We start from the raw sequence: 25881 nt of genomic DNA on the forward strand, positions 1-25881 counted from the left end.
TGACTGTGCATGTAAAACTGTCCCCTAAAACCTAGTCCACCACCAAAACCTCACCCCGAGTTCAGAATGCCCCATCTTACAGAGATATAATAAGTTGACCTATTAGATGTACCACCATAAAGAGTCTCTCTCTCTCTCTCTCTCTCTCTCTCTCTCTCTCTCATGTAGTTATAGTGTGCATTATGCTATCACACACAACATTATGCATACCTCATTTTCATTAGCTCTGCCCAAACTCCTCCTACGTGAATATATTTTCATACACATCTTGTAATGCATTATGTTAGGAGAGTGGAGGCACGGTCCTATCTTAAGGGGAGTTGTGAACCCTTGGATCACAGCGTGGCTCAGGGAGGAGCCCCAAAACATACCGCAAGTGGTGAGCAGGTCCGAGCACGGGCAGAGCAGGAGCAAAGCTGGACTGAAGACAAGGCAAGGAATGCCTGAAACAGGAACAAGGCAGGCTCAGCCCTCCACTGGACATACATGCACCAATGAGACCCAGCAACGCAATGCTGGTCTCAAGAGTAGCCCTCCGGCCACTCAATAGCCCTTCCAGACCTTCAACTTGGGAATGACCAGTGCGTGAGGCCAGATGGAGGCTGAAGGCAGGAACAAGAAGACTCAAAGACTCAGGATATTCAGAAGACTCAGAGGTAGACTTGGATACTCAGAAGACTCAGACTAGGGCTTGGATGACTCAGGATACTCGGAGGACTCAAGGGTTCAGGATACTTGGAAGACTCAGACTAGGATTCAGGTTGCTCAGAAGACTCGGACAAGGATTCAGGTTACTCGGAGGTTTCAGGCAAGGGTTTAGGATTCAGGAGAAAGTACTGGGTGAGTGCTGCATTGCAATGCACCCTACACAGCTGCCCATGGCTGGTCATGGACCATGCCAAAAGCGAAGCAGACTCCAGACGAAGCAGTGGAACTTGAAGCCAGGACATGATGACGATTCAGGAGAGGCATGCACCGGGGTGCACCCTACACAGCCGCCTGTGGCTAGTCACGGATTATGCTGAAGTGAAGCAGGTTTTGGCAGAGTCTTAGGCATGGACGGAAGCAGGCACAAGGAACTCTGAAGACTAGGACGGGATGCAAGACTCAGGATTCAAGACTCAGGATACTCAGAAGCTAGGCATGAAGGCAGGAGTCTTCCGGAGGCTTGTGCTGCTGATAAGAAGAAGGCTTCATACCACAAGGCGCCCTTCACAGCCCCCCATGGGTGGTCACAGACCACGATGGTGGCACGCCAGGAACGGTGAACAGAAGAGGGACCTGGGAACTGGACGAAGAGCTGAAGATGAGACAGACGGAGTCAGGACAGGAACATTAGGACATCTGGACATGGAACATCTGGAACATCAGGAACAAGAAACAAGCGACGAGTGAAATCTGACAAGTGACCAGAAACATCAAGGTGAAGAAGTTCAGGAACATGAAGAACATGGAACAAAGATCCATCAAGGCACAGGAAGACCAAGGTGGACCTTGACCAGAAGGAAAACCACAGATGCTGCCACAAATAAGATAGAAACAGGCAGCGCTGAAGCAAGGAGGCATCGGGCGGCTCAGTCTGCTAATAATTCCCAACATTCTGTTTGCTTTTTTGACTGCCGCAGCAAACTAAACTGACAATTTCAATGTGTTATCTACTATGATGCCTAGGTCTCTTTCTTGGGTGATAGCATCTAATATGGAACCTAACATATTATAGCATGGGTTATTTTTCCCTATATGCATCACCTTGCACTTATCCACATTAAATTTCATCTGCCATTTTGATGCCCAATTTTCCAGCCTCACAAGATCTTCCTGCAATTTATCACAATTTGCTTGTGATTTAACTACTCTGAACAATTTTGTATCATCTGCAGATTTGATTATCTCACTCATCGTATTTCTTTCCAGATCATTTATAAATATATTGAAAAGTAAGGGTCCCAATACAGATCCCTGAGGCACTCCACTGCCCACTCCCTTCCACTGAGAAAATTGTCCATTTAATTCTACTCTCTGTTTCCTGTCTTTTAGCCAGTTTGTAATCCATGAAAGGACATCGCCACCTATCCCATGACTTTTTACTTTTCCTAGAAGCCTCTCATGAGGAGCTTTGTCAAACGCCTTCTGAAAATCCAAGTATACTACATCTACAGTTTCACCTTTATCCACATGTTTATTAACTCCTTCAAAAAAGTGAAGCAGATTTGTGAGGCAAGACTTGCCTTGGGTAAAGCCATGCTGACTTTATTCCATTAAACCATGTCTTTCTATATGTTCTGTGGTTTTTCGAACACCTGCTTAAAATTTAGCACAAATTGCCGAAGATTATTCAACATGAGATCATTGTGTTCCCACAATGGTGAGGCCCAGCTTAGGGCTTTTCCATCCAATAGGGACAGGATGTAAGCTACCTTCACCGAATCAGAAGGGAACTGCGTTGGCAGGAGAGAGAATCTTTTTTTTTTTTTTTTTCATTTTTTATTTTCGAATTTTCACATTTATTACATGCATTATTCTCCAAGAACACGGTAATAATACCCAGGAAATTCACAAAACATACATAATTATCAATATATTATACAATTTCAAGAGTATATTAACCTAAATATAGGCATTTTGGGGGCAAAAGAAAGTTGAGTGTAAAAAAGAAAAAGAATGTTAATGGCAGTAGTATCACATTATGCCGATCCATCAACGGGGGTACTTTGTGCGTGGCCAGTCAGGAATTCCCTGAGCTGTTCAGGTTAAAAAAAAAACATAATTGCTATTTAGGTATCTAACACAACACTTGCTAGGATATTTTAAGACAAAACGGGCACCTAAACTTAGTAGCCTCTCTCTCATTGTAAGGAATTCTTTTCTACGGTTTTGTGTTAGTTTAACCACATCTGGGTACATCCAAATTTGTGCACCATAAAACAGGGCCTGCCTGTATCTAAGAAACAATTTCAAAATATGATTACGGTCTGAGAGAAAAGCAAATGAAACCAACATAGACTTCCTTTCTTTAACTTCAGAATCTATTGATAGTTCCAAAAGTTCCGATATATTCAGAGAATCTCTCCCCTCTTCTTCTCCTCCAGTACCTCTTTGCGGTAGATAATATATTTTTGTACAAACTGGTAAATGTGTTTCAGGTAACTTCAAAATCTGTCTCATATATGTCTTGAACAATTCATGTGGAGAGATTTTCCTTATAACTGGAAAGTTTATTACCCTTAAATTCAGAATTCTTAATGTGTTCTCCATTTTCTCCAATCTCTTCTCAAAAACCAAATCAGTTTTAATTATATTTTGTTGTACAGACTCCACTCTAGTTATTCTCTCTTCATGATTTTCAAATTTAAGATTATAGGTTCCGATCAAGGTGTTATTTATCACTGTTTGATTTTTGGTTTCCAATACTGTATTAGCCAAAGATTTCAAAGTGGACTCAATTGCCTTCAATGCAGACCAAACATTCCCCAAAGAAATGCTTTCAGGCTGGCCCAAGTTATTCACAGTCTCTGGGTCCGGCTGGACACCTCTCACTCCCCCATTGGTTCCCTTTTGCGATTCAGCACTCAACATTTCTATGGGCTGAATCGGGCTCCGCTCTACCAAGGAGCCATCCCATTAAACAGGGCAAATCGCTCTGAAATCCGGTGTACTCACTGCTGCCGCGGCCATCTCTCCTTCTCTCCTGGAAGCGACTTCCACCGGATTCGCTTCCTCAAGCTCAGAAAACACGCTGCTTGAGGCGCTTGCTGTTACATAGGAGCTTCCACCCTGTGTAGGGATCACAGGTCTGACCGGCACGCCAGGGCTCAAGGTGGTATCTAGGGTCAGAGGGGACCGTGTTCGCTCATCTACCATCCCCCCAGCAACCAGCCCTACCGGCGTTCTTACTGCAGCGTCGAAGAAGCCTTCTATCCGCGTCTGGAGGAGGTCTGCCTCGGGTAAGCTCATCACTGCTCCCCGGACTTTCCCCTTCCTTTTTGTGTGCGGCATTTTTGTCGTCAAAAACGGCGTAAGAATAAAGTTATAGGGATCTGACACGGAGAGCCTGCCTCCTTGGCATCCTATCGCACGGAGAGAGAATCTTAGGGGTGTGCATCCATTTGCAACGTATTGGTAATCCGCAACGTATAGGGCCATATTCGTTGTATTCATGGGGAATCGAAACGTATCGCGATTCCCCACAAATGCAACAAATCTTCACCGAATTATTCATCCGTCTAAAGGAGTGAATTTAAACAAACCCCCACCCTCCTGACCGCCCCAAGAATTACCAAAACTCCCTGCTGGTCCAGCGGGGGGTCCAGGAGCCATCTCCTGTACTCACTCCGTCGGCTGCCGGTATTCAAAATGGCACTAATAGCCTTTGACCTTACAATGTCACAGTGGCTACTGGTGCCATTGGTCGGCCCCTGTCACACGGTAAGAGCACAAGATGGTGCCAGCCATCCATTGCTCCCACCATGTGACAGGAGCCAACCAATGGCACCGGTAGCCCCTGTAACATAGTAAGGTCAGCTATCAGCGCCATTTTGAATACCAGCAGCCGATGGCGTGAGTGCAGGAGATGGCTCTTGGACCCCTGCTGGACCACCAGGGAGTTTTGGTAAGTCTTGGGGGGGGGGGATCAGGAGGGTGGGGGGTTGTAGTTAATTCAATTTTAGCTGGGAAACTAACAAGAATGAACGCATGAACGTATCGGGGGCCTCCCTTGCCGAATGCAACGTATTTGCCCCCCGACGAATACGAATACCGAATGTAACATATGCAGTCCCTCTGCACATCCCTAGAGAATCTTATATAACAATGGTTCAGGAACCTTTGACAGTTCTTGGCCTCGCCAGTATAGCGAGGTGGAGCAGGCAATTGTGTGGAGGCAGAAGGCCATGGAGCTGGGGCTGGAAGATGCACTGGCTGCGTCTCGGGAGGAGTGGCATCCAAGCGGTTGGCCAATTGTTCGACAGTAGTTGCCAGGATGTCCAGGCAGTGCTGCTGCTGCATATGTTGTGTCATTCCAGGAATGGCCTGTAGTCCGGTCCATGGCCTTGCAAACTGTTATTGCTGGGGTTAGTGGACCCTTGGTCTGGCCGTGCGGATGAAGAGGGAACATTAAGAGGACTCCACAATGATGAGATGGCTGGGAGGCAGCACAGAGCTGGGAGACCAGACAGGAGCTTCGCCACTGGAAACCAGAGGACCCCCCAGGAGGAGCCACTGAGGACCCGGCTGCTGGGACTTAGGAGGGGTCTCCCGGAGCAGAAGAACAGCAGGATGGAGGACGGTCCGAGATCAGAGCTGGCAGCAGACAAGGATAACAGCAGACATACCAGAATCAGGAACCAGGAAATCAGTCCGAGAGTAAAGGCAATGCTGAGACAGGAACAGAGGCTGGAGCAGGAGTGGAGACTGTATCAGGAGTGGAGACTGGAACAGGAACTGCAACTAGATGACTCCAGGAGTGAACCTCGTTGCAAGGCAAAGTCTTCAGGCAGACGCCGAGTTTAAATGTCCTACTGGCATCTGACATCATCTCGGGGGCCGGCCGCGATTTCGTACCCCTGCACCTTTAAATTCTTCCCCCTTGTGCGCATACGCGCCTAAGGGAGTGGAGTTAAGAGATGCCGCTGCAGAGAGGGCCGAGTAGGCCCAAAAAATGCCAGACCTCACTGCGGCACTTCGGGGCATTTGAAGAGGTAAGGACCCGGTCGTGAATCCCGCGACTGGGTCCGCAACACAACGCACAATTAACCTCTGGAATTTGTTGCCAGAGGATGTGGTTACGGCAGTTAGTGTAACTGTGTTTAAAAAAAAGTTTGGATAAGTTCTTGGAGAAGAAGTCCATTAACTGCTATTAATGGTCTAGAGGCTGTGAATTAAGAGAGGGTGGCTCACAGGAATGACGGCTACTACCTGGCGATAATACCCTTATTCAATAAACATATATGTGGTTAATGCGACTCCAAAATTGCTCTAAGCTTCAACGGCAAGAGGAAAGGTGGAAAAAAGGATTTGCATTCACAAAAAAGCGGGAGTAGCTTGATTGTTGCGTGGTTACTATCCCAAACCAAATATTTATTTATTTATTTATTTATTTATTTATTTATTTAAATGTTTTTATATACAGCTCAATGGGGTAGGGATCTATCCGTCTAGGCGGTTTACAAATCAAACATACATATGTTAAAAATACACACAAAGTTACATTCAGCAAATTAAATCATACGAATAAAATAATAATGTACATTAACAGAAATATACTGCATAAGCCTGATACTTCACTTTCAATGCATATCCAGCATAGCTCTCTGCTTCAACGGCAGGGGGGAATGAAGAAAACTGGATCTATATACAGACAACAACTAACAGGGACTGAATTACATAGTCTGGGTAAACAAATAAGCATGGGTGTAGCTTGCTTGTTACGGCGGTTACTACCTCGAATCAATTAAGCCTGATACTTCACTTGAAATACATATGTAGCTCAGTTCACTGATTCAATGGCAGGGGGATGAAGAAAAGTGGATTTATATTCAGAAAAACAACAAGGACTGAATTGCACATGCTGGATAAACAAATAAGCATGGGAGTAGCTTGCTTATTATGGCGGTTATTACCCCTAACTAATTAAGCTAGATATTTCACTTAGATGCAGTTCCAACACTGCTCTCTACATTAATGGTGGGGGTGGAAGGGAAATAGAACTAAAAGGTACTCAGGGCCAAGAGTAACAGATAAGTATGAGAAAAAAACAAGTGTGAAAGCTTGCTGTGAAGACTGGATGGGCCGTTTGCTCTTCTTCTGCCATCATTTCTATGTTTCTATATGTTTCTATAATCAAGTTGACTTAGGAAATAGCCACTGCTATTACTGGCATTAGTAGCATGGGATCTACTTAATGTTCTGGGTACTTGCTAGGTCCTTGTAGCCTGCATTGGCCACTGTTGGAAACAGGATGATTGGCTTGATGGACCCTTGGTCTGACCCAGTATGGCAACTTCTTATGTTCGTATGATCTTAGGTATCAGCTTGGCACATGTTGAGATTGTTGGATCACATGTCCACAACCATCCATGTCACTCCCTTGGCTCTGCTTACACATGCGGAGAGCCCAATGGACCCTCAGGTCGCAGTGGTGCCACGCCTCTCAGAGCCTCCAGAATTGCATCTGAGGCACCTTGTCTCTCCGGGACTCTTTGTCCTGGTGGCAGGTACTCTCCAATCTAGAATGGGAGATTTTCTTTCAGAGTGTCCCTACATAAATTGTACTAACCACTGCTACGTCTACCCTAGGGTAGGGAGCTCATATAGATGGGTTCAGCACCCAAGGACTGTGGTCTGCTCAGAATTGTTCTTGTCAAATCAACTTCTTGGAGCTTCAGGCAATCAGGTACACATTATGAGCTTTCAGAGATTGGCTGTCCATCAAAATTGACCTGATACAGACCAACAACCAAGTAGTCATGTGGTATGTCAACAAGCAGGGAGGCACGGGATCAAACCTTCCATGTCAGGAAGCAGTCGAGATCTGGTCCTGGGCCCTGGCCCATGGAATGGTGCACAGGGTGATGAACCTGGCCGGAATGGAGAACTTGATAGCAGACAGGCTGAGATGAATCTTCAGACCCCACTAGTGGTCCCTGGACCAGGGGGTAGCGAATTTGATTTTCTGCATCTGAGGGAACCCAGACATAGATCTGTTCACATCCCCCTACAACTGGAAGGTGCTTCGGCTCTGTTCCCTGTCCAGGTCAGAAGGCAAACCAACCTTGGATGACCTTGCCTGTCACAGGGGCAAGGGTCTTTTGTATGCGACGCATATCCTCCGATTCCCTTAATGGCGAAGACATTTTTGAAGCTTCACGAGGACAGAGGGACCATGATCCTCATAGCTCCTCATTGGAAGAGCATTCTAGTTTCCACTCCTGTGGGAGTTGTCCATCCAGAAACCAATCAATCTGGGTCTTTCCTGGATCTCATCAAGTAAGATCAGGGTAGGCTGCTGCATCCTAATCTCCAGCCCTTGTCACTCACAGCCTGGATGTTGAGAGGTTAATCATGCAGCCACTTGATCTTTCTGAGGATGTATCTCGGGTCCTGGAGGCTTCCAGAAAGCCTTCCTCTAGAAAGTCCTATGGACTGAAGTGGAGGAGGTTTTCTCCTGTCCCACACAAAAACTGTTTGATTACCTTCCTCACCTTTCGGAGGCTGGCTTGAAAACCAACTCAGTCAGAGTTCATCTTAGTGCAAGTGGTGCATACCACCACAGTGTAGATGGTATGCCCATCTCTGTACAGCCTTTAGTTGTACATTTCATGCGGGGCCTGCTTCAGTTGAAGCCTCCCCTCCCATTGTGTCTTGGGACCTCAGCGTGATGTTGGCTCAGCTTATAAAGGCTCCTTATGAGCCGCTGCACAACTGTGACCTGAAGTACCTGACCTGGAAGGTCATATTTTTGGTGGCGATCACTTCCGCACGAGGGGCAGTGAGCTCCAGGCCTTAGTGACTTATCCAGCTTATACTAAGTTCTTTCATGACAGGGTGGTCTTGCATACACAACCTAAGTTCCTGCCTAAGGTTATGACAGATTCCATATCAATCATCCTGCCAATTTTCTTTCCCAGGCCTCATTCGCACCAAGGCAAATGAGCTCTGCACAGTTTGAATGCAACCAAGCCTTAGCCTTCTACCTGGAGCAGACAGAAGCCCATAGAGAGTCCACCCAAATTTTATTTCTTTTGATAGGAATAGGTTGGGTGTTGTCATTATCAAACAGACACTATCCAGTTGGCTAGTGGATTGCATCTCCTTCTGTTATGCCCAGGTGGCTGCATCTTGGAGGTCATGTCAAGGCTCATTCTGTCAGAGTCATGGCAGTGTTGGTGGCCCCACTTGCAAGCAGTTCTCATGGAGGGGATCTGCAAGGCTGCAATGTGGAGTTCTCTCCATACATTCACATTACATTACCTTCTAGATAGGGAAGGCCGACGTGATAGTAGGTTTGGCCGGTCTGTCCTCTGGAACCTGTTTGAGGTGTAGAACCTAACTCTTCCAACCTTGGACCCGTTGTTTGGGTTCAGGCTGTCTTCCCCTGTTTTACTAATTGCACAGGTGTTTTTGTACCTGTTGGCACCTGGTTAGGTCTCTGTTAGTCCCCTTTTGTGTTGGGAAGCAGCCTGTAGCTAGAGATTCACCCATGTACGAGGACTACAATTCTGCTTGTCCTTGGAGAAAGCAGAGTTGCTTAACTGTAACCGGTTTTCTCCAAGGGCAGCAGGATGTTAGTCCTCAAGAAACCTGCTTGCAACTCTGCACAGTTGGGTTTCTTCTATTTTTTATTATAATATTTTATCATAATTCTATCTTATGAGACTGAAGAGGGACCCCTCATGGATGCATGGTATAGGGCATGCTGGGCATATGTAATGTGCCTAGTCAAAGTTTCCCGCATCGGGGCTCCATCTTATGATGTTAGCCACATGTGAGGACAAACATCCTGCTGTCCTTGGAGAACACCTGATACAGGTAAGCAACTCTGCTATATTCAGTTACTGGAGATCCAACTCTTGTAATGTAAATACAATAAACATATTTTTTAGTCTAATGAATGCATTTTGGATTGATCAATGATTTTTGATTGTCCAAAATTGTTTTTAAAGAACTGAAGAGAAATTACTAACACAAACCATTTAAAGATGCATTAAAAAGCAAAGTAGGCCCTTTAAAAATAAGATTCCGATTTTTCAAAATTGCTTTGTTAACGTAGAGGGCAACTTTGGGTACTGCTTGCCAGATTGCCGGTTCTTTTTCTAAGGCAAGCTCCTCACAAAGTCTTCCTGGGAAAACCAGGCTGTTGTATTAAAGAGGGTACAAAAGTGCCCATGGGCTGTACGCCTGCCCGGCAGCAGCTGCACAGCATGCAGGCCACACGCGGAGATTTCAAACCGAATCTTCATGTGTAATTTCTCTCTTGTGACATGTCCCTGTTGCTTCTTTTCTATGGGACCAGCACCCGTGCTTTTACCTGTAGTGGGGGGGGGGGGGGGGGGGAATGCAATATTCAGATTACGTTACTCTGCTGGTGCACATGCACGGACCCACGTATAAACATTGGAGTATTGCCCTTATAAGGTCCTTGCACTTTGTGTGCACCTGTATATTCTGGCATGCAAGCCCACGGGTGCTTGTTGTCTTCTGGTAAAGAATGATTTTTCCATAACAAACAAGTTACAGCAAGCCCAGTCCTTTGTGTCATTACATCATGAGCTGAAACCTGCGAGACTGAATTCAGACCGAGCTGGCAGCTCAGGAAATTGCAGGAAACTGCAATGTGTTTGGTTACATTTTTAAGGTTACAGTCCCATTCCCTATGCCTCGGCACTGTGGGGCTGGGCTGGATGTGCTTGCATAACCTTCTAGTCATTGTTACAAAGCTGTCACAGGAATCTTTGCAGTTCTTGAGCAACATAAAATTACAATAAGCGATGGTGGGTGGCGAATGACTTTAGAGCAGCCCTTCGGAGTCAAGGTATGAGAAAGCTGGAGCAGGTCCAAGCAGCTGAACAATAGGTACTCCATAAATAAAGGAAGAAGAGCAAAACAATGGGGGAAAAAAAAGCAAAACAAATTAAATCAGTTGTTCAGATGCCCTCGTTTTCTAAATGTCAAACTTTTGTTGTTTCTATTCAAGAGCATCAAATAATATGACATCATTTTGTGCTGGCAGTGGAGACTACAAAACTTAACTTGGCACCAGGAGTGTAAATTCTGCCCAAGCAGCCCCTGCAGTGCAGGGGGAGCCAAGGAAGATTGAGGCTCATTCCTACATCTTGGGAGGTGGACCCCCAGCACCCTCTCACACACATATACACTGTGGGGGTCCTGCTGGAAGCCATCACTTGGGGGCCCTTAATGTGAAATCAATCATGCCACTGTTTCACACTTCTCAGGCCATATCCGAGAATATTACACCTGTCCTCTGTTCCTTTTATTGGCGCCCTATTCAAAGGCAAGTCAAGTTTAAACTTGCTATGCTTATTCACAATTTACACAACAATGTGTCATCCCCCTCCCCCGATAAGTTCTGTTCTACGCATCTATAAGCCTTCCCGGTCCCTAAGATCTGCTCATTGAGGCTGCTTAGAGGTTCCTTCATCACGGCTTGCTCATCTCGTGGAAACATGGGATCGGGCTTTCTCGGTCGCCGGCCCACTACTGTGGAACTCCCTGCTCGAACAATTGCGCCTGATGACTGATACTCAGACATTTAAAAATGCATGAAAAACCTCTCTCTTCAGAGAAGCTTTTAACCTGGCAGCTTGAATTACACAGGCTGGAGCTAACCTTGAGCAGACCTGGTTCTCTTCTCCTTTGATTTAATCCCTTGCTGTTAATTGTATCTTGTAGCCTGTATGCTTTGCTTTCTCCTGGGCTCCCCTTTTTGGCACCTGATATTTGATTGATAGCTGCTCTGGTAACCATGGCTTGCCGTGATTGGTCCACTTACATGTTGCATTGTTCTGATTTTTATGTATGTTTTTATTATACCCCGCTCCAAACTTTGGAGCATGCAGGCAATACATTTTTAAACAAATAAACCCCTCAGTGGCTGACCTTGTTCTACAATAAGAGGCATCTTATGTCATACAAATAAAGGCAACATATAGAAGCAGGATTATTAACTAAACTTGTTCTCCATTCAGAATTATTCGTGAACAAACAGCTGCCAGAGTTCACTGGGCTCCCTTTGTGGCCAGTGAACTTGCTCATCCTTTAGCCTGACACTCTTGCCCTCTTACAATACCACACTACAAATCCCATCATGCAGCTCCCCTTGTTTTGTTCAGCAGCAGATTGTTCCTTGCTCTGTTTTCTCCTGTTACTAAAGCTACTGTAACAAGTGCATGGGCCTCTATAGCTAATGAGATCCCGGGTGAGGCAGCCAGCACCTGCCTATCCAGTGCGGCATAATCAGGAGCCCCATCTCTTTCTGCCTCTCCACCAACCACCACCGCCACACACCAACCTGTTCATGACACCTAGAAGGAAGTGCCTGCCGGGTCCTAATGAGCATGGGCACCAACTGCTGCTACTCTAGTGAAATAGAAAGATGACAGCCGCCAAAAGGGAACAAAATTATTGATCTGGGAAGACCTTGGAGCTCAGTAAATAATGTGTGTCTGCCAGCGTGCATACACTATGCAAGCGCAGGACAAATTTCAAAGGTAGATTTCAGCCGTGGGAGAGACAACCATTTTCTTTTCTAAGAGGGAAAAAAAAAATAGAGAAAGATTGAGAATTCGGATTTTGTTTTGCAACTCCAAGAAGTATGGTGTCTGAGTCATCGGCCTCCTCTGAGGAGAACAGTGGGAGCAATCTACAAGAATCAGAAGGAAGCAAAGTGGTGGGTGCTCTACTTTCCCCTGTTGCTTTTAATGGGTCCGTTAAATTCATGGTCTTTGCTTCTTCTTTCTTTTAAAAGTTGTTGCATGATGCCTTCCTCACTGCCTCTTCCTTTGCTTGTTATACCGTGCATCTGTTTCTGGACGTGGTAGGGGTGGCATAGTGAAAAGATCCTAGCCTTTCGGGCTCACAGATGGTGGAGGAGGTGTGCAGGTCTCTTCCCTCTTTTTGTCAGAGGGGAAATAAAAATGTTTGCTGCCAGATAGATCCCAGGATAAAGAGGACACTTTTGCGCAGGTAGCGACATCTTTTATTTTGTCAGCGTTATGTATTGTGTTGTAACGCCGATATTTTTGGACATTTGCTTTCAGCTCCTCATAAGACTCTTCAGATGTTCTTATAGAAGAATTGGCAACTTTTCTTTTTCGGACTGCAGAGTCCTTGATTTGTAGCCCAAAATGTAACCATTTCTCCTCTATCTCCTCCCCCAACCCCCAATATTCCCCAGCTTCATTGAGTCACACCTGCTGGGTTGAGCACTGTAGTGGGGTCAGAGAACCTAGATTTGGTTTTCCGTATCCTTTGATGCAATTTTCAATATCTGAGGAAAAGGACGAGAGGGGATGATTTATACATGCATAGAATGGATGGGTGATAGGAAAAAACCTCAGATTTTTCCTCGTTAAATTCCCATCACTGTGTTTTTAAAAACCACACTTGTTTCCTGGATTGGCCAGGGTTTAAGAGGCCGCAGAGTTAGCGTTCACAGCCTCTGGGGGTGGGGGTGAGGAGTCTCAAACTTTGCTCAACGGTGACACCTAGTGGTGAAATGTATGGCCCACATTAGCTGGGTTCTGGAGGGAGCCAGAGTCTGTGGCCCCTGACTGAAGATTGGTTGCTGCAATGGCTGGGCTGAGCTGGGCGGGGATATAAAAATAGGGGGGAACCCTGCCTGTGAATGGAGGTTCATGATGCTGTAGCCCAGTAAAGGCCAGTTCTGGCTGAGCTGGAAGCTTGAAGGAACAAGAGGAGACTGCCGGACCAAGAAATAAATCTTACCTGTAACTTGTAAAACTCAGTACTATTGACCCAGTGTGATATGTCAGAAACCCCTTGTGGCATGATGATTGCACTGTGTTTATGTTTGTGCTGTTGTTAGGACTCCTCTCATTTGTTAGTGATGAGCGAGTCAGCTGTGACTCAGTTTTAATCCTCAGAATCTAAGCTACAGGTTATCAGATGACTCCATGTCATGAGGAACGTGCTAAACCAGGATTAGTGTTGTCCTGTCTCACCTCTGGGCTTAAGATCCTGCTTATCTTAAGGAAAATCAGGGGTAATCAACTGTAGCCACACAGTGCCACGAATGGGCCTGTTTTTCAACATTTGATGACTATTCTTTGTGGTTATCCTGAAAACCAGACCCATCTGTGGCCCTCCAAGGCCGGAGTTGTTTATTCTTGATATATGTCACTGGCTAGCCTGGGTCACTGGGCTTACCACAATCAGAAAAGAACCCGGCTTTCTAAAGAAAGGACATGATTCAGACTAGCACGCCTGTTAACTACTGTGCTTAAAGTTCACCCTGAAGACTTGAGAGTCTTGTTGCTTTCCTCTCACATCCCTTCTTCCATGAGTTTTTCTTTATTCTGTTCTTTTTTTTTTTAATTATAGTTTTGGTTCATTAACTTTTTCTCTTTCTCTCTCATTTACTGTCTTTCATTATTTTTCTAGTTTTCTTAACTCTTAAGAACTAGAAGAAAATAACCTGACTCACACTGACATTCCTCCCACCTCCAGTGACTGCCGTTTCCACACCTCCCCCCCCCCCCCCCCCGCCTCCAGCTGATTGGAGCCCTGGCAGAGTTGTGTAGAGACCGGTGCTGCTCTGTGGCACAGAACCAGCAGGAAGATTATGCTGAGTGAGGGACTCTGGGCATGCTCCATGCAACGTTCAGCTACCTACATGCCACGGAACAGCACCCTCCTGCATACCTCTTGCCAGGGCGATAGAGATGGGCAGCCACAGCCAAGATCACAATTCAAGAGTACGGCTCATAATTTTGCCAGCTTGCCAGTGAATTCTTGAGAGTTGCTAACTTGCTATACAGTTTACTTGCCTTTTTCTTTTGCTTGTGCTCGTTCCTTGGGTCCAGCTCTCTTCTTGCCCTCTTCTGGTGTGTCTGTGTAACCGGTGTTAGGGATATATCCTGGCCACTGGTTCTAAGTTCTGGTGTAGTCAGCGGTTTATCAGATGCTGTGTTGGACCAGGAGGTGAAACGTTTCTTATCTGAGGTTGCCCAGACCTCTCTTTACGTAGACAATGCTCTAGGGTACCACAGAATGATCCAAGGAGGTCACCCTCTAACTCTTACTGGTGAAGCAAGTTCTATATAATAATTCCAGGCTACTCCGGAAGTTGCAGTTCCAGCAAAGGTCTGTCTTTATTTACAGAAGAAGAGTATTTTAGAAGTGTGTGTGTGTAAAACAATTTTCTTTTCTTTTCCATTTGTTTTATTTTGTTTTGTTTTCCCATTCATAGCATTTTTCTTCATTTGTTTTGTTTTTAGCATGCGTTTTATTTTTAAAGCAAACATTATATATTTTTACATCTTATGTACTTTCATGGAATTGGTAAAACACATAAACCTTTTAAAGCACACCCTAATGGCCCTGTAAGGACTCTAATATGGCTGCAACTCTTTGTGTTTGAAGAGCGGGCATATAATCTGCAGTGGCAGCTGCTCTAGGTAGGCTGTCCTCCCTGTTAAAATCCATTCACAAATTTTTAAATAATGTTTACTCTTCCATCCAAAGAGCTGTTGCTTTTTATCTTTCAAAGTCTTACATAGTACTTTCGTAGTTTTACTTATTTACTTAACCACTTTTCAATGTTTAACTTTCCCCCAATGGTGTACATTTTATATCCAGCAGCAAGCAACTATTCAGATGTCCCTACTACCCCTATGCAGGTGCATCAGAGGCAGTGGCCCAAGGCTTCACAGTCTGTCCACCTAGGAGGCAGACTGCTGTTCTGACTGCTTAAGAGAAGGAGCAGCAGAGCTAGCAGGACTCCTGGAGCCCACAGCCAGTGGAAGCACTGGGCAAGCTAGGCGGCTGCCTAGCAAGCCATGATTTTGGGGGTGGCAGCAGCACTGCAGCAGGACTGACATCACACCAGTCCATTCACTAGTCTGTGGGCCCGATTCCTGTCCCAAGACCAAGAAGGCAGGGGTGCTAGGAGCACATATCTTTCCCCTCGTTCCAGCTGTCATGTTGTGCCTGTGCATACATACCAAGGGCAGAAAGTAATGTTCTTGTACTGATAGGGTGGTCTTTGGGTGCATGCACAGAGAGGTGACGGCATGCAGCAGAGGAGCAAGGGAGTTGCATGTGTGCTGCATGCCGAATATACTTTCTGGAATAGATTGGAGCCAGACAGTGTAGAGACTGCCATTGAGCTGCTGCTACTCCGTTGCTGTGTTGGTATCTGTGCAATGGTGCTCTCGGATCATAGAAACCAGCCCCAAGTGAAAAGGAGAGCTGTAACCTATGCTTATTTGTACAAAAAACGGAGGCGGCATGGATAGGAAGCAGGAGGAGGTAGAAGAGGTCAGATAGATGCAGTTGGGGCTGGGGCTAGGTGGGGGGAGGAAGGGGGAGAGAGGAGATAGTAATGGAAGGATAGTTGTTGTGGGGGCTGAAGACAGAGAATGAGAAGTGCATGCTGCTCTAGGCAAGGGTGTGTTGCATGTGCTGGCCACAACAAGCCCGCGGCCGGGCCCATTTACTCCCGTTTGTCTGCTCCAGCTCCCGGTTCCTCCTTTCTTGCGGCCTTAGGCAGCCACCTGCGCTCCCGAGCTGCCTCCAGCACTCCTGGCTCCTCCGCGGACCTCCCAGCTCTTCAGCGGGTCTCCCCGTGTGGCCCGCTGGGAGACGCCGCCGTCTCATGCCACACTTCCTCCTAGGCGTTCGCGCATCTGTTCTGCCTTTAAAGGGGCTGTGGCGGGAAACTACCCCATGGCCCCGGATGATGACATCACTGGGTCTCTGTACTTAAGGCTGGGCCCAGCCAGTGCTTCCTTGCCTTGGCAACAGGTCTCTATGCTAGTCGTGTGCTTAGTTGCTCGTTCCTGTGCTTCATCTGTGTTCCTGGTTCCCGGTTCGTTCATGCTTTGTCTGTGTTCCTAGTTCCTGATCCTGCCTTGCTCCTGGTACCCGTTCCAGACCTTGCTCCTGTGCTCCGTGTCTACCCTACTTTTACTTTGCTAGTGACTAATACCTGGCTTGACCCCTGCTTTGTCTGACCATACTACTGACTGATACCTGGCTTGACCCTTGCTTCATCTGACCACGCTATTGATTGATTCCAGGCTTGACCACCACTATATCTGATTACACTACTGTTTGATTCCTGGTTTGACTTTTGCCTTGCCTGACCATTCTCGGACTGACTCCTGGTTTTGGCTTGTGTCCATGTGTCCGCTTCTCCTTGCTTGCTGCCTGCCCCGACAACAGCTTGATCTTCGACACCTCTGTTGAATCTACTCTGGAATTGGCCTCTCAGGCTTCGGCCTGCTCTTGCTCAGGTGCCACCTGTCTTGCTACCCGTTCTCCTTTGGCGCCCGAGTTTCTGTAACTCTGCCTCATCTGGACTCATCCTCCTATCCAAGCTACCACTGCTGGCCCCTGGCTGATTCCTACACCACATCCAGGAAGTCCTCAGACGGAGGCCCATCTAAGACCAGCCGGCCCCGGTACCCAAGGACTCATCCTGCGGGGTATGAGGGCTGGTATTGGCGAAGCTCCAGCTGGCCTCCGTCAGTCAGCCAGCTCCACCTACCAACGGTGGGGACCCTAGGGCTTGCCCTGCGGGTAGCGTCAACCCCACCTCGGGCCAAGGGTCCACCTCTGGTGCAACAGGGGGGCAGGAAGAGGGGGAAGAGGAGAATCTGGATGCTTCTGAGGCTGGGGGGTGGGAGAAAAACATAAACACAGAAAATGACAGCAGATAAAGACCATATGGCCCATTCCTTCTGCCCATCCACATCTCCTGCTCAGCATTATAGTTCCTTCCTATCCCTCAGAAATTCTCTGTGTTTTTCCCATGTTTTCTTGATTTCTAATATGGTCCTCATCGCCATCACCACCACAGAAAGGCTGTTCCATGTAGTCACTACTCTTTCTGTAAAGAAATATTTCCTTCGATTACTTTGTCTACCCTCTTTCTCCCTCATCCATTGATTCCTTGATGAAAGAAGACTGCCTCCTATTCATTTATTTGATGGATGCATTTAAATGTCTCTAAATCATATTTCCCCTTTCCCTGCTTTCCTCCAGGTACATAAGCTTAGATCTTAGATATGTCTCCTTATGCTTTATGATGAGGACCATTATAATAGTTGTCCTCTGGATTGACAGTATTCGGTTATATCTTTTTGAAGATGCAGTCTCCAGAATTGTACACAGTACTCCAAATGAGATATCACCAAAAACTTATATAGAGGCAATATCACCTTTTTCCTGTTGTCTATATGTTTTACACCCCAGCATCCTTCTCGCATTGCCATCACCTTATCTAGCTATTTTCCATCTTAAGATCATTATATATGTAAGATTTGTAGGCCTTTGTTGCTGTGCAGAGGTTGGCTCAGCTTATGGGGGAAGCCCCATAGATCCCCACCAACAGTTGGCGGAGCTATGTAGGGAAGAGACAGGACAAGATCTTCACCTATACCAACCCCTTTCCCTTGGGTTCCAGGGGTTGGCAGGTCTTAGGCGAGTATCTCTATGGAAGGGACATAAGTGCAGGTCCAGGGCCAGACTAAGGTCAGAGTCAGGCAGCAAACTAGAAGGGGCAATGTCCAGGCTAGGGTCAGATTCAGAAGTCAATCCGAGGGCAGGCCTAGGAGACAAAGAGAAGGACTGACACAGCAGGGCAGGCAGGGAGGAAAGGGCTGGATAAGATGAGGCTGGGCTGGAGAGATAAGGCAGACACAGGATCATGAATGTAGGAGTCAGAAAGCAGTTTTGTGGTGAGTAAGGCATTTGTGGGAGCCACCTGCATGCCACCAAACATAACAGTACCTCCCCAAGCCCCCTTCTTAAGGTCTAGGGCTTAGGCTTCAGAGGAAATTGAGGGTGGAATTATTTTACCAGATAAGGTGCACTGATAATACATGCTGACTCCCAAGAGTTCTCTTCTGGTCTGTAATACTTCCATGCAGTGAGGTATTCCAGGCTCTTGCCTTGTCTATGAAAGTCTAAAATTTCTTGTATCTCATAGTGTGTGTCTTCTTACAAAGAAATGTCTGCAGGTGTAGGAGGCAATTGAGATGGTCAGGAAAGAACCAATTGCTTCAATAGGGACACGTGGAATACCTTGTGTATTCTTAAAGTGGTAGGAAGTTTGAGTTGATAAGTTACTGGTCCAATCTGACAAAAGATCAGGAAAGAACCAATAAATCAAAGTGCCAGCCTGAGTGAAGGAATGCTGAGGCACAGGTGCTGCTTGCTTAACCATGCCAAGTCTCACACTTGGAATTGCGAGGCTGATCTGCATTTGATATCGGCATGTTTCTTGGCTTGGATGCAGCCTTGGAGATTAAATGGTTAGTTTGTGCCCATAAATCTTGGAGTTCCTGGGCTGTAAGTCAAACTGCTGGGCAATCCACTGAGAGAGGAAGTGGCAGAGGAACTCATGGATGCTTATTATAAACAACATGAAATGGGAAAGAGTGGATAGCCCTCGTGGATGCTTATTGTAAATAATCTGAAATGGGAAAGAGCTGGTAGCATTACTGATATGATTGAGGTGTGAGAAGTCAACAGGGTAGCAGGATAGCCTTGTCAGCCTATCTTTGATTGACAAACGGATAGAGGAAGGTTTTGAGGATCTGGTCGATTCTCACTTTCTGACCATTGCCTTGAGGATGGTAAGCTGTGGAAAGGTCCATAGTAATGCCAAATGTTTGACAAAGACCCTTCCAATATCGGGCTGTGAATTGAACGCATCTATCAGACAGGCTATGAGAAGGTAATCCATGCAATTTGAAGACATGCTGCACAAAGAGGTGTGCTAATTCAGGAACAAAAGGCAAGCCAGGGAGAGGTATGAAATATACCATCTTGGAGAATCTATCCACTATGACCAATATCATGGTGGAGCTGTGTGAGAGAGGGAGGTCCATGATAAAATCTGTGGACATATAGGTCTAGGATTCCCTGGAGGTTGGCAATGGTTGTAACACAAGTAGGTTCGGGCATAAGTAGGTTTATGCTGTGTACAAACAGCACAGGATTCTGTGTAGCTTTTTATCTTGGTCTTCACTTGGGGCCACCAATAGTGGAATTGGAAGAGCTCAAGGGTACGGGCTAATCCGGGATGTCCTGCCAGGCGATAATTGTGGGCCCATTTTAATACTTTGTCTTGCAGATGTTTGGGTACTACTGTCTTCCCAGGCAGAACTGTTGTAGATGTAGAGACCACGACCTTCACAGGGTCAGTGGTGTGTTGAGGCATCTCTGCTATGTCCTACATTTGAAAGGAGTGGGAAAGGGCATCTGTTCTTTGATTTTTGGCTGCTGGTCGGTAGCAGAGCTCAAAATCGAACCAGTTAAAGAAGAGGAACCAGTGAGCCTATCTGAGATTGAGCTATTATGCCTGTTTCAGCTACTCTACGTTTTTGTGGTCAGTGTAGATCGGGATCTGATGTTTGGCGCCCTCTAAGAGGTGCCGCCACTCTTCCAATGCTAATTTCACCACGAGTAGTTTGCGGTCCCCAATCCTGTAATTCCTCTCTGCCAGAGCAAACATTTAGAGAAGAAGGAGCATGGCAGGAGGCTCCCTTGGTCACTATGCTCACTGAGGAAAGCCCCTACCCCAAGGGTAGAGGCATCTACCTCCAGGGCAAAGGGAAGAACAGGGTCAGGATTTTAAAGACAAGGGTCAAGAGAGAAAACTTGCATAAGAGCCTGGAAGGTGTCAATAGCTTCTGTAGTCCAAGATCGGGAATAAGTGACCTTTCTGATCAAGATGGTGAGTGGCACCACAAGGGTAAAGTACCCAGGAATAAATTGGTGGTAATAATTGGAAAATCCTAAGAAATGCTGTAACAGCCGAAGCCTGACCGGCTGGGGTCAGACTTACTGATGTGATGTGCAAACGAACATCAGTATAGAAAAACAATAAATAAATAAATAAACAAGAAGGCCTTCTGTTTAGCAGGCTCCATATGGAAGCCAGTTTGAGAAATGATATACCCCATAAAAGGAAGCTGTTCTTGCTCGAAGAGGAGTTTCTTGAGTTTTGTGTACAGATGATGGTCTTGTAGGCTTTGTAGAACCTGTCTAACATGCTCCAGATGGGAGTCCCGAGACTGGGAGCAGATGAGTATGTCATCAAGATATATAGCTACATGGAAGTGCAGGAGATCCCAAAAAATCTCATTCACATATTCTGAAATATGACTTGAGCATTGCAAAGCCCAAATAGCATGACAAGGTATTTGTAATGTCAATCATGCGTATTGAACATGGTTTTCCATTTATCACCCTCATTGATGCAAATAAGATTATATGCTCCTCATAAATTCAACTTGGTGAAGACTTTAGCTTCTTGCAAATGGTCAAAAAATTCTGAAATCAGAAATAATGGGTATCAAATTTTCTTTGTGAGATCCCTGTAATCAATATAGTACTACCGCCCTTTTCCCAACAAAGAAAAAACCCACTCCAGCGGGGGAAGAGGATGGGGGAAATAAGCCCCTTCAGTTTGTCAATCAGGCCTACCACATCTTCCAGGATCACCATGAATTGGTTCAGTTGATCTGAATCATCACCCATGAAAACCTTCTTCGAAACTGGTACCTCTCCATCATCCTCTTCAGTAAACACCAAAGCAAAGAAATTGTTTAATTTTTCCACAATGGCCTTATCTTCTCTAAGTGCCCCTTTAACCCCTGAATCATCCAGCAGACCAACCAAGCAGTCTGCTTTGGATATATTTTTTAAAGTTTTTATTGTGAGTTTTTGCCTCTATGGCCAACTTCTTTTCAAATTATTTTTTTTCCTGTCTTATCAATGTCTTACATTTAACTTGTTAATGCTTATGCTTTATCCTGTATTCTTCTGATGGATCCTTCTTCTAAGTTTTGAATGAAGATTTTTTGGCTAAAATAGCCTCTTTCACATTCATCTTTTAACCATACCGATAATCATTTTGCCTTCCTTCCACCTTTCTTAATGCGTGGAATGCATCTGGACTTTAATTCTAGGGTGGTATTTTTTTAACAATGTCCATACCTGTTGCACACTTTTAACCTTTGTAGCTGCTCCTTTCAGTGTTTTTCTAACTATTTTTCTTATTTTATCAAAGTTTCCCTTTTGAAAGTTTAGCGCTAGAGCAGTGGATTTACTTACTGTCCCCCTTCGGCTCATTAATTCAAATTTGATCATATTATGATCACTATTGCCAAGCGGCCCCACCACTGTTACCTCTCTCACCAAATTCTGTGCTCCACTGAGAATTAGATCTAAAATTGCTCCCTCTCTCATTGGTTCCTGAACCAGTTGCTCGATATTTAGACATTACGATGGTGAAGTGTGCATATTGTGGCAGTAGCCCAAATATGGCAGCTGCTAGTGTCAGTATAGGTGGATATGGAGCTGAAATGAGACAGGTGGGACAGCAGGTGGGACCTCACCCAGTTGATATCTGGCTGATGCTGACATAGCCAGGGTAACCCCAGGATAACTGGGTTCACAGCCTAAGGGAGTACATTGAGAGAGATAGTCTCCTGGTGGAGAAGGCCTGGGCAAGGAGAGCATGGAACGTTTAGCTTCAGTGAGTTGGCCTGGGAGGGGGTCCCCATAGACAGAGGAAATAGTTACTGGATGGTGCAGTCAGATGGTTGGAATCTGGTACTGGTGGAGCAGGGCTTGGTCAATAATATTCCTGCCTGCTCCGGAATCAAGGATGCTTCCATATGGAACTGACAGTGTTCAGTGGAGATTGCAATGAGAACTAGCATTTGGGAGGAGGAGAGTGTCCTACCTAAGATTGCCTCTTCGGGCAACCCTAGGCACGAGAGTTTCCTGACTTCTCTGGGCATTGGATATACCATGTGCCGGCACAATATAAAAATAGGCCCAACCGCCTTTGTCAAAGCTTCTGTTCCATTGAAAGTTTAACCTTGCTCAACTGCATGGGTTCCCCTGGAGTATTGGATTCAGGACAAGTGATGGCAAGAGAGTACTGGAAATGTGGAACCAATGCTACTAGTCATGAAATGCCATTACTCTCCAGAGCCCTTTCTTGAAAGCGGCGATCAAAATGGCCAGCAAAGGATATCAAGACACCTAATGAAGGAGGGACATCTGGCCCGACCAGTTTGTCTTTGATTCTTCTGGAAAGGCCTTGCCAAAAAATGGTGGTGAGACTATCTTCCTCTCAGTGCAGTTTGGTGGCAAGTGTGTGGAACTCAATAGAATACTCTTCAAGAGATTGGAAACCCTGTTGAATCTGGAGCATGTCCATTGCCAAGGAGGAAGCTTTCCCCGGTTCTTTGAATACAAACCTGAACTGCTGGAGGAAATCAGGAAGGCTCTGGAGTAGAGGGTCATCACACTCTCATAAAGAAGACATCCAGGCCAATGCAGTGCCACCCAGCAATGACAAGATCTGGATTACCTTAGACCAGTCGGTAGGAAAGAGAGTGGACTGCAGCTAGAAATGCATGTGTAATTGGGTTATGAAGCTGCAACATTCCTTGGGATCACCCAGGTTGCAAGGAGGTTCCAGGAGTTGAGGGACTGGCCTTGGGGAAACACAGAACTAATGGGAGGTAGAACCATGAGCTGGAGCTGAGGCAGGGATCAAGGAGTCCATGTGGTGCACAAGCGTCTCCAGGACCACAGTCACCTAGTTAAGAGCCCCATGTTGTTCTTGGACACGTTGGCCTGGTATGGCCTCGAGCAAAGTCAAGACCACTGAGTCCATGACCTCAGCAATCTGTAAGATTTGTGGACCCTTGTTGCTGTGGGGAGGTTGGCTGAGCCTATGGGGAAGCCATATAGGTTCCCACTGACATCTGACAGAACTACACAGAGAAGAGATGGGACAGAAGCTTCAAATATACCAACCCCTTTCCCTTTGGTTTGAGTCTTTGAGTTCTGGGGACCAGCAGGTCTTAGACGAGAGTCTCTATCAAAGTGGTATAAGCACAGGTCCAGGGCCACACTAGGGTTAGAGGCAGGTGGCAAGCTAGAAGAGTCAATGTCCTGGCAGGGGTCAGTAGTAAACAGCAAACAAAAATGGTCAGTATCCAGGCAAAGGTTAAAGAGGCAACGTACAAGAATGGTCAAAGTTTGGGCTAGAGTCAGATCCAGAAGTTAGTCCAAGGGCAGACTTAGGAGACAATGAGAAGGATTGAAAAAGCAGGGCAGGCAGGGAGGAAAGGACTGGATAAGACGAGGCTAGGCAGGCTGGGCTGGAGAAATGAGGCAGACATAGGATCAGGAAAGCAGGGGCAGGAAGCAGCAACTCGCACTACACACAGATGCAGGCAACCCATTGCTGAAGCAAAGTGGAGACAGCAGGAAAGCCCTTAAATAGGGCTCTGGAAATAATGTCATCATAGGGGCGCCATGGCCTATTTCCGCCTCAGGTTCTTGAAATCTGGTGATGCTGGCTGCGCATGCACCTAAGGATGCACGCAGATGGCAGCGGCTGAGGCAGTGTCCTGCTGCGTGGATAGAGTTGGGTCCACCAGAGGAGGGAAGCCCAGATGATCGGCGGTGTATTGATGAGTGCAGTGGCTTGCATGAGTGGCCTGCAAGCCACCAAACCTAACAATGTTTGAGCATTTCCAGATCCTGCACTTGTGTTTCGCTCCAAGCTGCGTCGGGAGGGATTAGTAATTGTATTTAACACTGTAAATCAAAACAAGAAATACAAGTATGCAATTTACAATGGACCAAGTAAAAAGTGACTAGCTTTTAAATAACGCTGAGACACATACCTTAATGATGATGCATTGTTGAACAAAATTAGAATAAAGGAAGGCTGACAGTGCTGACTATAGCGTCCATTTAAAGGACTGGGTTTTGGCGCGAAGAGCTACACCAATCAGGAAGCACCAACACAGAACAAGTAAGCCAATGGGAAAAAAGCAATAACTAAATAAAATGAAACCATTCTATTTCATTATTGAGACCTTTGGGAACTGGATTGTTTTGATTTACAGTGTTAAATACAATTACTAGTCCCTTCCGATGCAGCTTGGAGCGAAACACGGGTCCGTGTTGGGGGACCTGTTTGAGAACTGTAATTCAGTATGTTGAGTTCTGGAGCAGCCGCTTTACTTTGAAAAAATGAAATAATAAATGATAACTTGAGAAAAGATTAACTTTATTTCTTGTTTGGACCATTACTTCTTTTGCATCTCCCTCATGTTGTGTGGATAATTTTTTGGGGTGCAAATTTCTTCTCCTTTTTCTGTGTTGGACAGTATCACAAATATAACATTTTTTCTTAGATTCAACCACCCAACAAAGGCTTAAGTGTTGCCTACTCCTCATCTCTTTCTTCCTAACCTGCCCTTCCTGAACAAATTATATCCCAGTCATGGTTCTGTGTATACCACATCTCTGTGACCACCACTATATCCAAGTCAGCCTCTTCAATACTATGAGCATCATGTACATAGCTTTCTAGATGTTGCTCCTTTTTTTCCCCGTTCTTTATAAGTGTTTAGAGATTTACTTATCCGAGTGCTTTTGCTTACCTTAGGGCTCTGTCCACCCCGCCCTGATGAACTTAAGAACATAAGAATATGCCATACTGGGTCAGACCAAGGGTCCATCAAGCTGAGCATCCTGTTTCCAACAGTGGCCAATCCAGGCCATAAGAACCTGGCAAGTACCCCAAAACTAAGTCTACTCCATGTTACCGTTGCTAATGGCAGTGGCTATTCTCTAGGTGAAATTAATAGCAGGTAATGGATTTTTCCTCCAAAAACTTATCCAATCCTTTTTTAAACACAGCTATACTAACTGCACTAACCACATCCTCTGGCAACAAATTCCAGAGTTTAATTGTGCGTTGAGTAAAAAAGAACTTTCTCCGATTAGTTTTAAATGTGCCCCATGCTAACTTCATGGAGTGCCCCCTAGTCTTTCTATTATCTGAAAGAGTAAATAACCTATTCACATTTACCCGTTCTAGACCTCTCATGATTTTAAACACCTCTATCATATCCCCCCTCAGCCGACTCTTCTCCAAGCTGAAACGTCCTAACCTCTTTAGTCTTTCCTCATAGGGGAGCTGTTCCATTCCCCCTTATCATTTTGGTAGCCCTTCTCTGTACCTTCTCCATCGCAATTATATCTTTTTTGAGATGCGGCGATCAGAATTGTACACAGTATTCAAGTTGTGGTCTCACTATGGAGCGATACAGAGGCATTATGACATTTTCTGTT

At 45.8% G+C, this 25881-nt stretch overlaps 1 protein-coding gene across 1 annotated transcript in view; it reads left to right on the forward strand.

Moving 5' to 3' along the window:
* Window positions 1-11986: 11986 nt before the first annotated feature.
* Window positions 11987-25881, forward strand: part of TMPRSS6 (transmembrane serine protease 6) — a 176144-nt gene continuing 162249 nt past the window's right edge. Inside the window, exon 1 of the mRNA XM_029590066.1 lies at window positions 11987-12403. Within this exon, the coding sequence (XP_029445926.1) occupies window positions 12329-12403 (75 nt within the window). The 5' untranslated portion in view covers window positions 11987-12328. The remainder of the gene's footprint in view (window positions 12404-25881) is intronic.

This window comes from Rhinatrema bivittatum, chromosome 2, assembly GCF_901001135.1.
Source record: "Rhinatrema bivittatum chromosome 2, aRhiBiv1.1, whole genome shotgun sequence".
Lineage (NCBI taxonomy): Eukaryota > Metazoa > Chordata > Amphibia > Gymnophiona > Rhinatrematidae > Rhinatrema > Rhinatrema bivittatum.